Consider the following 14,855-nt stretch of genomic DNA (forward strand, 5'->3'; position numbering starts at 1 on the left):
TAGAGTTTGTCTACACAAGGATACGCATGAAAGTTAATCCAAATTAACTGAAGATGTATATTAAAAGTAGATTTCTGCATTAAACTCCTGTGTGCACATTCTCATTCAGAATTGAAGTGGCATTGATTCAGTGAATTGAACTAAGCAGAATTAAGGGCACTTTAATTCTGGATGAGAGTGTCCACACAGGGATTTGATGCAGTTGAACTAATCCACTTTAAATCACACCTTTAGCCAATTCAGATTAATTTTCCTGAGTGTCCCCATATAGACAAGCCCTTAGGCACCTATGTTACATAGGTGCTTCTGAAAATTTTATCCTTTGACCTAAGTTTGATCACTCTAGTGGTACCATGTGAGTAAAACGAAATAAGAGTACATTATCTCTCTTAATCGGAGCTTAATCAGCCCTAGAGAAGTACATTGGATAGTTTTTTAGGAAGACTTTTCGTATCCCTGAACCATACCTTACAACTCAGGTTACTAATATTATTGTTATAACAAATACATGATACTGCCTGTACCTGTCTTTTCATTTCTGAGGATGCTCAGCTTTCTGTTGAAATGGCAAAGTGATATGAGCGTCATCCTCTGTCAGATAATTACCATGGCGATTTAGCCCAGTGAGTGCTATTGGTTCCTATTTAGAGGATGTCATCACCTCCTTTTAAAACTCACCCTTACAACGCTGGAAGACTTTTTGTTGATGAGGGGGGACTCTTTTGGGGGCTGTTTATTTTTATGTTTTCTAATCCACTGGTGAGAGCTGTCAAAGACACTTATACCCGCACTTTACTGCCAGGACAAGTTTTATTTCTCTCAGCCTGTTTGCTGAAGTGGAAAGCCTGCAGGCTGTGCATGTGGTCTCTCTCCATGGGGGGAAAAATGCAGAATCATTTATTATACACTCACTTTGCAAGCCTGGCTGATAACTTTGCCCTGATCTTGGGATCCCTCAGCACCCCCTGGCAGGAGCTAAGCACCTTGACACCTGTTTATGTAAGTAGGAGTTCAGGGTGCTCAACACCTCCAATGATTGGGCCCCAAACTGAGACCTCTCCTTTTAACAATCTAGCATAGGAATTGTGGCTGTAGTACACAGCTTTGTCAGGGAAACATCCTGAGCACTCACAAATCGCACTGAAGACAATGGGAGTTGGGAGCTCAGTGCTGCTTAGGATTTAGCCCCTCGTTGTGTTCCTGAGTGTCCCTGTTCTCTACACAACCCTCCCAGAGAAAATGCTCTTGAGCTCAGCAGCTTAGCCAGTGCTATGATTTACCCAGGTTGGTTTTCGGAATTGCTCAGGAGTCTAATTGAGATAGAGTCAGTAGGCATCTCAAGGGGAGGAAAAACCACCCAGCCCCAGCTCTGGGCTGTCTTCTTTGGACCTTCAGATGGGAAAGACGACATGCAAATGATATCACCGTTGTCTAATGCAAGATTGTAAGAGTTCAGGGCTTGCTCCTCCTATCATGTGGGTGTAAATCAGGAGACACTCCACTGAAGGCAATGGAATTACCCAGATGTAAAACCAGTATAAGTGAGAGAAGAGACTCAGTTCTGCTGTTTCCTCCCCCATCCTTTTGCCCTGGAGCCCCTTCATCACTTGGGTTGTGACCCACAGCCTCCCTGTCTCTCCACACTGCAGCTTTCCTTCTGGGATCCTGGGGGGAAACTCTTGAGGAGGATAACTTGTGTCACAGCTTCACTCCTTCTCATCGGATGCATGGTCTCTGTCCTGTCTCAGGGAACTAAAGCAAAGTCTAGCCAGCTGCGTTGAGTTAGCACAAAGCATCCTCCCATCTGCCCCTGCATTCAGGACTCACATAGAGAGCTGGGGAAACGAACGTCCAGGATGTGAATGCAATTTGCCTCTGCTGCGATACATTCATTTTTTTATAATGCAGACTTCCCACCATTTCAAGTGACTAAAGCAGGACACAACACCATTCAGGTTTGCCCCTTCTCTCCTCTGTAGGTGGAGACAGAGGGATGGACAAGCCAAATTTGATTGGCAATCAACCTAGTGCACAGGGTTGCAACACCACTTAAATTTGGTCTGTCTACCCCTCTGCCTCCATCTACAGAAGGGCAGATGAGCTAAACCTGAGTGGTGCTGTGACTCCAGGCGCCAGATCACAATGCCACTCAATTTGGGGGCCTTCTCAAATGAGCCCAGAGCAAATTACCCATCAACTGGGACAGGGAGGGCTTGGAGGCCAAAGGGGGATAATCTCATGAAACCCAGGACTGTTGGGAGATCTGATAATGTCCATCTCATAAATGACAGGTTTCAGAGTAGTAGCCGTGTTAGTCTGTATTCGCAAAAAGAAAAGGAGTACTTGTGGCACCTTTGAGACTAACAAATTTATTTGAGCATAAGCTTTCATGAGTTACAGCTCACTTCATCGGATGCATTCAGTGGAAAATACAGTGGGGAGATTTATATACACAGAGAACATGAAACAATGGGTGTTACCATACACACTGTAAGGAGAGTGATCACTTAAGATGAGCTAATACCAGCAGGAGAGCAGAGGGTGGGGGGAAGAAAACCTACATGCCTCCAGCTTTCACCCAGATCACACCACACGATCCATTTGTCTACAGCCAAGCTCTACGATACAACCGCATTTGCTCCAACCCCTCAGATAGAGACAAACACCTACAAGATCTCTATCAAGCATTCTTACAACTACAATACCCACCTGCTGAAGTGAAGAAACAGATGGACAGAGCCAGAAGAGTACCCAGAAGTCACCTACTACAGGACAGGCCCAACAAAGAAAATAACAGAACGCCACTAGCCATCACCTTCAGCCCCCAACTAAAACCTCTCCAACGCATCATCAAGGATCTACAACCTATCCTGAAGGACGACCCATCACTCTCACAGATCTTGGGAGACAGGCCAGTCCTTGCTTAGACAGCCCCCCAACCTGAAGCAAATACTCACCAGCAACCACACACCACACAACAGAACCACTAACCCAGGAACCTATCCTTGCAACAAAGCCCGTTGCCAACTGTGTCCACATATCTATTCAGGGGACACCATCATAGGGCCTAATCACATCACCCACACTATCAGAGGCTCGTTCACCTGCACATCTACCAATGTGATATATGCCATCATGTGCCAGCAATGCCCCTCTGCCATGTACATTGAGCAAACTGGACAGTCTCTACGTAAAAGAATAAATGGACACAAAACAGATGTTAAGAATTATAACATTCAAAAACCAGTTGGAGAACACTTCAATCTCTCTGGTCACTTGATTACAGACCTAAAAGTTGCAATATTACAACAAAAAGACTTCAAAACCAGACTCCAAGGAGAGACTGCTGAATAGGAATTAATTTGCAAAATGGATACAATTAACTTAGGCTTGAATAGAGACTGGGAGTGGATGGGTCATTACACAAAGTAAAACTATTTCCCCATGTTTATTCCCCCCCCCCCCCCCACTGTTCCTCAGACGTTCTTGTCAACGGCTGGAAATGGCCCACCTTTATTATCACTACAAAAGGTTTTCTCCCCCTCCCGCCCCCCCGGCTTTCCTGCTGGTATTAGCTCATCTTAAGTGATCACTCTCCTTACAGTGTGTATGGTAACACCCACTGTTTCATGTTCTCTATGTATATAAATCTCCCCACTGTATTTTCCACTGAATGCATCCGATGAAGTGAGCTGTAGCTCACGAAAGCTTATGCTCAAATAAATTTGTTAGTCTCTGTGGTGCCACAAGTATTCCTCATCTCATAAATGTATCACAAAGTGATTGCCAGCCAATTGCCGTTGATTCTGTCCATATTTGACCATACTGTACATGGCTGAGTTAAGTCTTTCATACAGGCAGGCTCATGAGAGTTCTGTAGAGAAGTGTGAATGTAAAAGCTGGATTTGCAAATAGTAAGTTAGTACAAAGAGCACCATCTGCTGGTAGATAGGCATATCTAGCATTGTTGTAAAGGATGTAAGTTCAATAAAGTTGTTTTTGCACAGCAAAAGGCTGATCTGCATTGAACAGGTAGTATCTGTAGATACAGTGTAATGGTGAAGGCCTCAAGGCCAATGCCTCCCCCTCTGAAAATTTAGTAGATTTGATCTGAAAAAAGATCAATGAGGTACAATCAACATTGAACCTGGTGTTGCTATTTTTACAATTCTTTTTCAGAATAGAACTAGACTTTCACATTCATATGAATTAATCCAGCAATTCTATATTGGAGGCCATCACAGTGGTATCTGAGTGCCTGTCTATATTTAAATAACCTACCTTTTTGACAACTTGATAAAGACCTGTTAACATGGATCCTGGTTATTTTATACATGCGCCTAATAATTTTCTTGGCACATGCAAAAGATTCTAAACTATTCACTGGGGGAGATTTATCAGATCCTACTTTGCAGAAACTATAGTAATCACTCATTTGAATTAGCTATTTTTCTCAGCTATTATCCTCAGCTAATTTTTAGTTCTGTTCCATTACCATGGAGCACTTAATCTTTCATTGATCCAAATTGGACATCAATGGCCTTTTTTAAATTCAGAAAGTTACTCTATATGGAACCAATGATTTCTAAATTAGTTTGGTCATCAACTGTTTAATAGCTTCAGAATTTAGCCTTTAATGGAGACCATTTTGTTCAGTCAATAACTTAGCCCTGATGACACAAAATAGCCATTTTCAAAATCTCTTATTCTTTTCAATTCCTGAAAACACATTTAATAAATGTTAGTTTAGCATAAATGTAGAACTCCCATAGAGTTCCATGGCCATTTAATCAGTCACATAGTCTCTTAGCTACATACCAGCAGCGAAATTAATGGGGCTTTTACCATTAACTTCATTGGGACGAGTATTTTGCCTCAGGAGCAAAATTCACCCTGTGCAGAAAGTCAAGGCCTATGTACCACTTAAGTCAGTTCTCAAAACAAAGGTTAAGTGGGATTTACCTGGTGCATGATCCTTGGACTGGCCTTTTGCAAAAGGGGTGAATTTCTCATAGGGAGAATACAAACAATGAGCCTTTAGATCAGCGGTGGGCAAACTACAGCCTGCGGGCTGGATCTGGCCCCTCAGGGCTTTGGATCCGGCCGGTGGGATTGCCACCCCCGTGGCACCCCAGGCCCCGCGCCGCTCCAGGAAGTGGCCGGCACCACATCCCTGCGGCCTCTGTTGAGGGGCAGAGGGCTCCATGCGCTGCTCTTGCCTGTGGGTACCTCCCCCAAAGCTCCCATTGGCTGGGAATGGGGAACTGGGCCCTGGCCCTGGTGCATGCCACTGCCACCCTAGAGCCACTCCAGGTAAGTGGCACTGGGCCGGAGCCTGAACCCCTCCTGCACTGCATATCCCAACTCCCTGCCATGAGCCCCTGCCTCACCTCAGCCCCCTGCCGCACCCTGCACCCCTCCTGCATCCCAACCCCCTTTCCTGAGCCCCCTCGTATGCCCCTCACCCCTCCTCTGCTCCAACCCCTTGCCCTGAGCCCCTTCCTGCACACCGCACCCCCTCCCATACCCCACACTCCCTCCTGCACCCCAACCCCCTACCCCAGCCCTACATTCATGGCCCTGCATGCAATTTCCCCACCCAGATGTGGCCCTCGGGCCAAAAAGCTTGCCCACCACTGCTTTAGATAATGGAGAACTTTCTTTCTGATAAAGATAAAAGTTCCCTGTTAGCAAACTAGAGTTTTCTGGAGAGATTTAAAAATCAGCTGATTTCCCTACAGTTTGGGGAGTAAACCATTACACTAGACAGGCACATTTTAATCTCCATTAGCCATCTCCACAAATGTGCTGGATCAACACTCAGATATATTATTTCTCCAAGGCTTGTATTACAGGACATCATGACTGCTTCTTTCTGTCAGTGAATTGCTTTGCTTTACCTGAATTGGCAAGCAAAGTTTTGGGGGAACATTTGAAACAAGATTAAATTCAGTGTCAGTTACTAGGGCTATTCATCCCTCCCTTTCCCACGGATATTGAACTGAATCTGAATAAATTTAAAAAGTTAGAGGGAGTCTGCTTAATCACTAGGCTCTGAACACACCACTCTTCGATAAAAGGGTAGCTATCTGCACTGAGCTAGATCCTAGATACATCTAGCCAGCAGTTATAGATTTCCCGATCTTTAATGGCCAGACTAGTAGCTTATGTATTAATATTTTCTTAAGAGACACTTTTACAATTGGAGTTAAAGTTTCTACAGTCATTTCCTATATAAATGTGGATCTGCACTGAATCCTTGTAATAAGTCAATTTAATCATACACAATCTTATGAATGCTGCAGCGGTCCTGGGAGTTGGGATTTCTCAGTGCGCTATGCTAATTCAAAACGCTACTGAACCTAGAAACAACTCTAGTTTCACTCTAGTAACATCAGTTAGAAGTCTGGTTTCTGATCTGGCATTGGGAAATGATCAAGGATCAACAGGGAGCTTATTAAAAAGTGACAGTTATGTTTGATACCATCAACTACACTATTGTTTGTTTTCAAAAAGTGTAAATAATATTTATTAGCAGTTATTATTACATGTTTTATTTTTAACTTTTTTGCTGAAAAGCTAAATAAATACCAGCCTCTAAGAAAAATATTAGTAATCATCTGTTTTGCTGTGCTATAACCACTAAGTATAAGTGACTTGCTGCTAAGCCCCTGATACTAAGCCAACAATTTCGATTACCGTTGCACTAAGCTATTGACCAGAAATGCTAAGATCTTCTAAGGCATGGTCATCTGACATATGTATGCTGTGGGTAGAGCTGATTGAATATTGCAAACAAGCATTTGTGAATATTGGTTTTGAATTTGCTTTGTCTGGATCAGCACCCCCAGCATTCCATGAATCTTTACAGGAACAATTTTGTGTTTGCAGAAAGAGAAAGTGTTTGTAAATACTCATGTGACTGGTGACTGGCTGCTGTGTGTTAGATTTCTGGGTTCTAAGAACTAAAGTAGGGTTATGTTGTAACCTTTCAGGGAGAATATAAATGTTTTTTATTCTACTTCTACTTTCTCTGTGTATACTGTGAACATAACAGGCTACGGTATGGGGCCTATTGGCAAATCAGATGGTCCCGTGGTTAGGGCACTGTCGCAGGACTTGGGAGATGCAGATTGAATTACCTGCTTTTAACAGACACCCTGGGGCAAGTCACTTACCCTTTCTGTGTATCAGGTTTCCATATGTAAATAGGGATGATAGCACTTCCCTAATTCACAGGGCTGTCATGAGGATAAATACATTAAAATCTGTAAGGCATTTGGATACTACAGGCTATATAAGTAGCTAAGATAGATACAGCTGTTGTTAAATAGCAGCCAAAGTGTTCAGACTTCCTAGGCCCAACACTGCTTTTGGCTCCAACCATACTGAGAGTGATTTGGTCAGCAAAGTGTGTGTGTGAGGGGGAGTTATTGAGTGAGTAGCTATGGCAGGTGTGCCTGTGTGTTCTTTCAGCACCAGCCCGAGGAGTGCACCACTCATAGGGGAGAGGGCATAGAGGAGCCCAGAAAAGACAAATTGAAAATGAGGGCTATGGAAAACTGGGGTTTTGACTGAATGAACGTTTCCATGACAAGCATCTGCTTTCCTGGCAAGCTCCAAATTTTCAGCAGAAAACAGAACATTTTTGGACAAAAATTGAAAATGTTCCATTTTTTTGTGGTTTTCTGCTAAAAATGTTTTGTTTTTTCAATGAAAAGGTGAATTTTTTGCAGGAATTTTTTTTACCCTCAATCAGCTCCAATAAGCCTGTCTTGCAGTGGGTGTTATCTCCTAGAGGAAAGGATGGGCACCTGAACACAGGTGCATTGGGGACAGCTCCTCAATCCTGCCCTTCAGCACAAAAGGGTCATAAAACTGGCTTACCCAGTGACCTAAGGGTCCTCCTGGAGTGTGGAGCCCTCAGCATGGGAGGCATAGAAGGGACAAAGCTGAGGGGGTCTGGCTGGAACACTGCAGTAAGCCCGTGTGCCATCCCCAGATCAGATCCTTAGAGTCATTGGCTGCTGGGTGCAAATTAGAGCAGCTCTGAAACTGAGGGACAAATCAGCCCCTGGCTTGCCTCAGGATGAGGACATAAATGACATAAAGCTGGTTTTGCTTCTCCCTTTGGGTCCTGTGCAACATGGAGCTCACCTGGACCCAAGGACCTTTGAGTCTGCTTGATGGTAGTAGGGTTTAGGCTAATTCTAATCTGGTGTGAATCTGGAGTCACTCCACAGAAGACAATGAAGTTATTCTGGATTTGCACCCGTGTAATAAAAATAAATATCTGCCTTTATATGGTATTTTACAAAGTCAGGGAAACATTATTAGCCCTATGTAACCAAGAAGGAATCTATAGCAGAGAGAGGCAGTGACTTGTCCAGAGTCACATAGCAAGTCATAGGAGAGTCTGGAATAGAATCCAGATGTCCTTCACTCCTAGCCATATGTTCGTTTCACAAGCCACCACCACCCCTGAGATCAGAATCTGGCTAGCATGTTCTCTAGTGGTGTGTGAACTTGTCTGTGTGGTAGTTTTTATTGCATGATTGAAAGTCCCACTCGATGCCTATTGTGACCCAATAACCTCTCAGTGCTCACTGGCAAGGGGGTTACAGAAATGTCTTGATTCTGATGTGTACATTCTGATTCATCAAAGAATATCATGTGAGTCCTAAATGAAAGCCAGGGCCACACTGCTCATCAATAGCACTGTGAAATGGATGTACAGATGCTAGGTAAGGAGTTAGGCAGGTGTGCTGAAAATATGTTCTTAGTCTTTTTTCAAGGCAGGTTGACCAATAGGTTTTTTGTCAGACAAGAAATGTAGATTAACCACTGTAAGCTAACACAATGACTAACCATTTACAGGTGAAGTCGGAGAGATATGAAAACAACAGGCAAGCAGCACATGGGAAAAATGATCCACAGGTGGTTATCTTGACTCTGAGTTCAAACAAGGAACTTTGCAGATATAAGCAGAAGGCAAAGAAAAAACACCTTTATTCTGCATCTAGGAAGTAAACAGGCTGTGTGTTTACATGCATAAAAATGGGATCTCCATTAACTCTGGTTTAAATGCTGCAGAAGAGTGGGATAAAACTTCTTTACGCGAGAGGTTAACCTGTCAAATTTAGTCTCTAGAAAGCATGATATGATTTTGTTTTATATGTAACTCTTTGTTTCCAACATTCTTACTGTCATTTGAATTGTGAATCTTTGATGATAAACTTGTTGTTTTCACTATAATTATATCTCAGTGCTGTGATATTAAGCCTGGTGCCACTCCTGAGTTGAAAATGTTGTGTATACTGTTTTTCCAGGGACAGCCGACCTGGTATTTCTGTGAGTGTTCAGTGGACAAGGGGCTGAACACTACAGGGGAATGGTTCAATGAACTGGGGGATTGCGATGCAGCTAATAGTTACCTTTCAAGACAAAGCAAGGGCTGGCATAGCCCAGAGGAGAGTGTGTGAGTGACTAACAGGCTGGTGATGTTAGGAAACTGAAACCCAGTTAAGGGGATAACCAGGTGGCTCACAGTCCTGGATACCCCAAGAAGCATCCCACCTCTCGCAGTATTTCTGCAGGCTAAAAACCTGGCAGTGCCATTCATTCCAGGTGCAGGACTCCCACTGATCTCAGTGGGACATATGCAGAAGGATTGCAGGCTTAATGTCTTCAGATCAAGACTGGATGCCTTTCTGGAAGATATGTGTTAGACACAAGTTATTGGGCTCCCTTCATGGCTAACTGGGTAAAAATCTATGGTCTGTGATATACAGGAGGTCAGACTTGGTGATTTAATGGTCCCTTCTGGCCTTAAACTCTAGGAAAATCTATGAATCTATGATTGGGCGCTAGGGACTTTAATGTACACAATACATTTTTTTCTGGGAAATGTGTTCACAAACTGTGCCTGGAAAGTAAAATGAAACAGAAAGGCATATTCATGAATATTTATATTTCTCCTCAACACAAAGCCATTGAGTGGTTATTTACTGCACTTTGTTACTGTTTTAATGGCTTTCTTCTGACACTCAGTGATGGCAGTGGTTATGTTTTGACAGCATTATGTTTTAGGGAAGGCATGAGCATATTGTTCTATCATTGCATTGCATAGTTCTCCCCAGGGGTGTGGTGGTAAAACAAGAAGTGGGTAAACTAACCTTTCTAGTGTTCCAGGCCAAGCAGTGCCCTTATTCAGAATGGGTTTAGGCTAGAATGACATCAGGGTGAAAACTGGATGTGCTATTAAAATGCATTTTTGGCTGAGCATAATGAGTTGGTAGATAACACACCCATCAGTTGTGATGGTCATACAGCCAAGATTTGTTCATCACAGGAGAGTAGGAGTGATTAATTGCTTTATTCCTTAAATTAGAGGGGGATAAATACCATATTCCCCAAATGAGAGGTGGGTAAACTCCATACTATGATACTATACTTATGCTATACTACTGCATCTCCCTTAACGATGAGTTAAAATCCTTAAATAATAATTAATCCATCCAACTGTTTAGGTTGATATTAACAATTATCAACACTCATACTTTGTAGCTCATACAGAAGTTACTAAGTGATGTACACCACACTCCCTTGAGATAGGTAAGTATTAATTTTGAGCACCCAACATTCTCTTTTACAGATGGGGAAACTAAGGCAGAAAAGTTTCCAAAGTGACCTCAAATTCTGGGTGAAAGCACCCAACATTCTCTTTTGAAAATCTGGCAGTTAGCATCTGACAAATCAGGTCCTCAGGAACCAGAGCTTCCATTGGCTTCAATTGTAGTCATGGGTGCTCAGCACCCCCTGGAAATAAAGCCCCACATTTAAAAGCTGGGCACCCAGAAATTGAGATGCCTATAATTAGAGGTCACTGGTGAAAGTTAAGGGTCTCAACAACTTACCCAGGGCCTCAGAGATGGAACTGGAACACAGGAGTGGCTGACTTCCAGGCTGTGCTCATTTAAAAACATTCAAAAACCAGTCAGAGAACACTTCAATCTCCCTGGTCACTCAATAACGGATTTAAAAATGGCAGTTCTTCAACAAAAAAAACTTCTAAAAACAGACTCCAACGAGAAACTGCAGAACTGGAATTAATGTGCAAACTGGACACCATCAAATTAGGCCTGAACAGAGACTGGGAGTGGATGGATCACTACAGAAACTAAATCAATTTGTTAGTCTCTAAGGTGCCACAAGTATGCCTCCTTGTTTTTACAAAAACTAATTTCCCCTTGCTACATACTCACACCTTCTTGTCAACTGTTTGAAATGGGCCACCTTATTTACATTGGCCTCATTAACACTACAAAAGTGATTTCCACTCCTTCTTGTCAACTGTTGAGAATTGCCTACTTCCAACTTAAATTGAATTGGCTCATTAGCACTGACCCCTCACTTGGTAAGGCAACTCCCATCTTTTCATCTGCTGTGTATTTATACCTCCCTACTGTATGTTCCACTCCATGTATCTGATGAAATGAGTTTTAGCCCATGAAAGCTTATGCCCAAATAAATTTGTTAGTCTCTAAACTGCCACAAGGACTCCTCGTTGTTTTTGCTGATACAGACTAACACGGCTGCCACTCTGAAACCTGTCATTTGACACACTAATTTAGCACATATGATCATTGCGTCTTCTAGTGGCTGGCCCCAGCAACTATTAATTATTAGTATTAGTATTTATTAATGATACAATAACACCTAGAGGCCCCCTGCTGAGATCAGTTAGCCCATTGTGCTGTGTTGCCCCAGGCTCTGTCCCAGTGAGCTTAGAGCCAGATTTGCAAAGATATTTAGTACTTGTGGCACCTTAGAGACTAACCAATTTATCTGAGCATAAGCTTTCGTGAGCTACAGCTCACTTCATCGGATGCATGGAGTGGAAGCTCACTCCACTGTAGCTCACGAAAGCTTATGCTCATATAAATTGGTTAGTCTCTAAGGTGCCACAAGTACTCCCTTTCTTTTTGCGAATACAGACTAACACGGCTGTTACTCTGAAAGATATTTAGGTGTCCAAAGGTACATATAGGCATCTCATGTGCTTTTCAAAAGCACCCAAGTCAGTCAGGAAGCCAATACCTTTGAAAGTGTGGCCTTTTGAGTCTAAGTAGACAAGACAGATGATGGGCAGGGAGACAGAGGTGAAATGATTTACCTCAGGACACAAAGCAGGTCAGTGCCACAGCCGGGAACAGAACCCAAGTCTTTTGACTTATTTCACTGAACCACATTGCCTCTTCACATGAACCCTTCCCCCTTTTTAGTACCGGGAGCCAGCAACTAAAACACCCCCATTGAATGTTAGTAAGGGGGCAACAGTCCCCTTACACTGTTACTGATGAAGGTTCCAAGTTCATTTGTCATTGATAACTGTCTGTGTCTATTTGACCATTTTGCAATTACATTCAAACTGGGCCTTACACTCACAGTGCTTGGAGTTTCCTTTCAAACATGTGGGTGAGACTGGGAGCTCATTTACCTTTATTTTTTCTAAAAATTAATCGGATTGAAGATTATTTTCCTCAATCTCTGGAGAAAGGGAAACTTTGCAGAAAGAGCAATTAAAAGGAGTCACTTTGCCATTTCACTATGTGTTCTTTTTTGTGTGTTTTCTTTAGGTGATGCAGAGGCCTCTCACCTCTTTGATTACGGTTCCACTAAAACATCTAAAGGAGGAGACCGGTCCTTTTACACATCTCTGATATCAGATGACTGTTACACCTCTCCACCAGATTCCACCTACTTCTCGGGAATACTGCAAAAAGAGAACAGCCATGTTACTTGTTCAGACAGCACAGAAGGATTTAACACACTAGGGCACTCTATTCAAGATGTGATGGGATTTGAGTCCCGTGGGTTGTTTAGCTCAGATTCAGGAATAGAGATGACTCCTGCAGAATCCACTGATGTCAATAAAACCTTAGCAGGTCCCATGAAAGTAGAAGCTTATAAATACATGGACATAAGTAGATCAGAAGAGGTAAAATACCAAGAAAGATGCAACACAAGCTTAGAAGACAAGAATACAAGCTTTATCGATAAGTGCCCTGAAACAGCAGCCAAGTTAGAGCATATTTCTGGATCAAAGAAACCGGCTTTTGAGGAGACAAAAGTGGCCAAAGGACAAAACTTTTTTGAAGAATCAACTGTTCCACCCTATGCAGAGGAAATATTTGGTGACCAACACAGTGCCTCATTGATTACAGCACCAGTCAAGATTACACTCACTGAGATAGAAAGCGTAGGGGAACCTGCAAACAAAGAGTCACCTCCAAATAAGCAAGAAACAGGGCTGAAACCAAGCCATGAAGTGGTTCCAACAGTGACTGTGTCAGAGCCAGAAGATGATAGCCCAGGTTCTCTCACACCACCGTCTTCTGGCACAGGTAAGATGTCCGACACCCAGTATCTTACTATGCTAGAAAGTGATTGGGTGAGATCCTGACCCCATTGAAGTTAATGGCAAATCTCCCATTGACTTCAGCCGGGCCAGGATTTCACCGACTATGTTAAAAAAGCACCCCATTTACTTTACAGGTGAGCTCTCTGTGTGTGTTCAGAGACTTATCATTATCTAAACTAATAGCCTGATTTCCAAAGGGGCTGAGCACCTGCAGTTCCCATTGAAGTCAGCTGAACTATGTCAGGTGCTCAGTACCTTAGAGGGTGTCAACGTTGTACTGCTCTTTGCTTCTGTTCACACTGCAGAGCCGAAACCAAATGGACAGAGTAAGCTGGAGGACACATCCCTAACAAAACTCTTAATGCTTAATGAGGGCACAGGCCCCAGTGGGGGGAGGGGGGAAAGCTGCCCCCGGCTAGGGAGTCATCGTGGATCCGTGACACCCCTCTGAGAGAAACTGGGCTCCCTTTTTGTACTGGGGAGGGGAGAACTTTATAGGGCACAACATATTCCTTCCCCCGCCACCCCAGCCTCACTTAGTGAGCGGCTATTTAGTATTTCATTTTAGACTCCTCCCCAATGTGTGGCCCCAGGTCTTATTCACTGCACACTGTTCAAAGCCCACTCTAGAGCAGAATTAGGACTTTCCTCATGAGTCTTTATGTAGTGCTCATCACTATTATATGTGGGTGCTTCACAAATGTGAGCCTTCCTCTCACCTCCCAGGGGTGTTGTGGTATTATCCCCATTTTACAAAACGTGGAAATGCCATCAGGTGGCATCTTGACATCCATCTGGTTCTTCTGCAGAGATGTAACCTTTAGATCCACCACACAGACCTCTGCCACTTGAGCTAAGGGGGTAACTGATAGCTGTAGTAGGTTTCCGTCCTCTGTGGGGATCAGCACTAGATGGGGATAGGATGCACACTTTGCCAGAGGGTTTCACAGATATTTGCTGACAGTAGAGGAATGCTGAGACTCAGGAATCTTGGGTTCCAATCCAGGCTCTGAAGAGGAGTGTGCACTGGTGGGCACAGATCTCTCTGCCTGTTTTCTCCCATTCCCAAGCTTGACCTTCTGCCTTGTGCCCTCTAACCTGTCCTTGTCCCAGTCCCATCTCTTCCACACTTCTGGCTCCTCATCCCAGGCCCATTATAATTGCCTACGCAAACCCAGTCTTCACTACTCAGGCTTCTCTTCCCCATGTCAGTGTCCTTCCCCAGCCCGTCCCAGTCTCCCCTGCCTCCCAGTCTTCTTCCCCAGCCAATCCCAGTTCTCCACCCTGCCCAGTGCCTTGTTTCCAGTCTCCTTGTCCAGACAGTTCCAGTTCCTCCTTCCAACCTCCTTGTCTGATCTGTCTCTCTCCTTCCCTACAACCTTCAGCCATCCCTCTCTTCCCTGCTCCTCCCCCACTTCCCAGTCTCTCTCCT

The 14,855-nt window shown here is 43.7% G+C and overlaps 1 protein-coding gene across 1 annotated transcript in view; it reads left to right on the forward strand.

Annotated features, from left to right (window-relative positions):
- RTN1 (reticulon 1) overlaps nt 1-14,855 on the forward strand; it is a 189,649-nt gene that overhangs the window by 98,435 nt on the left and 76,359 nt on the right. Inside the window, exon 2 of the mRNA XM_048851998.2 lies at nt 12,639-13,406. Coding sequence (XP_048707955.2) covers nt 12,639-13,406 — 768 coding nt within the window. The remainder of the gene's footprint in view (nt 1-12,638; nt 13,407-14,855) is intronic.

This window comes from Caretta caretta, chromosome 6, assembly GCF_965140235.1.
Source record: "Caretta caretta isolate rCarCar2 chromosome 6, rCarCar1.hap1, whole genome shotgun sequence".
In the NCBI taxonomy this organism is placed as follows: Eukaryota; Metazoa; Chordata; order Testudines; family Cheloniidae; genus Caretta; species Caretta caretta.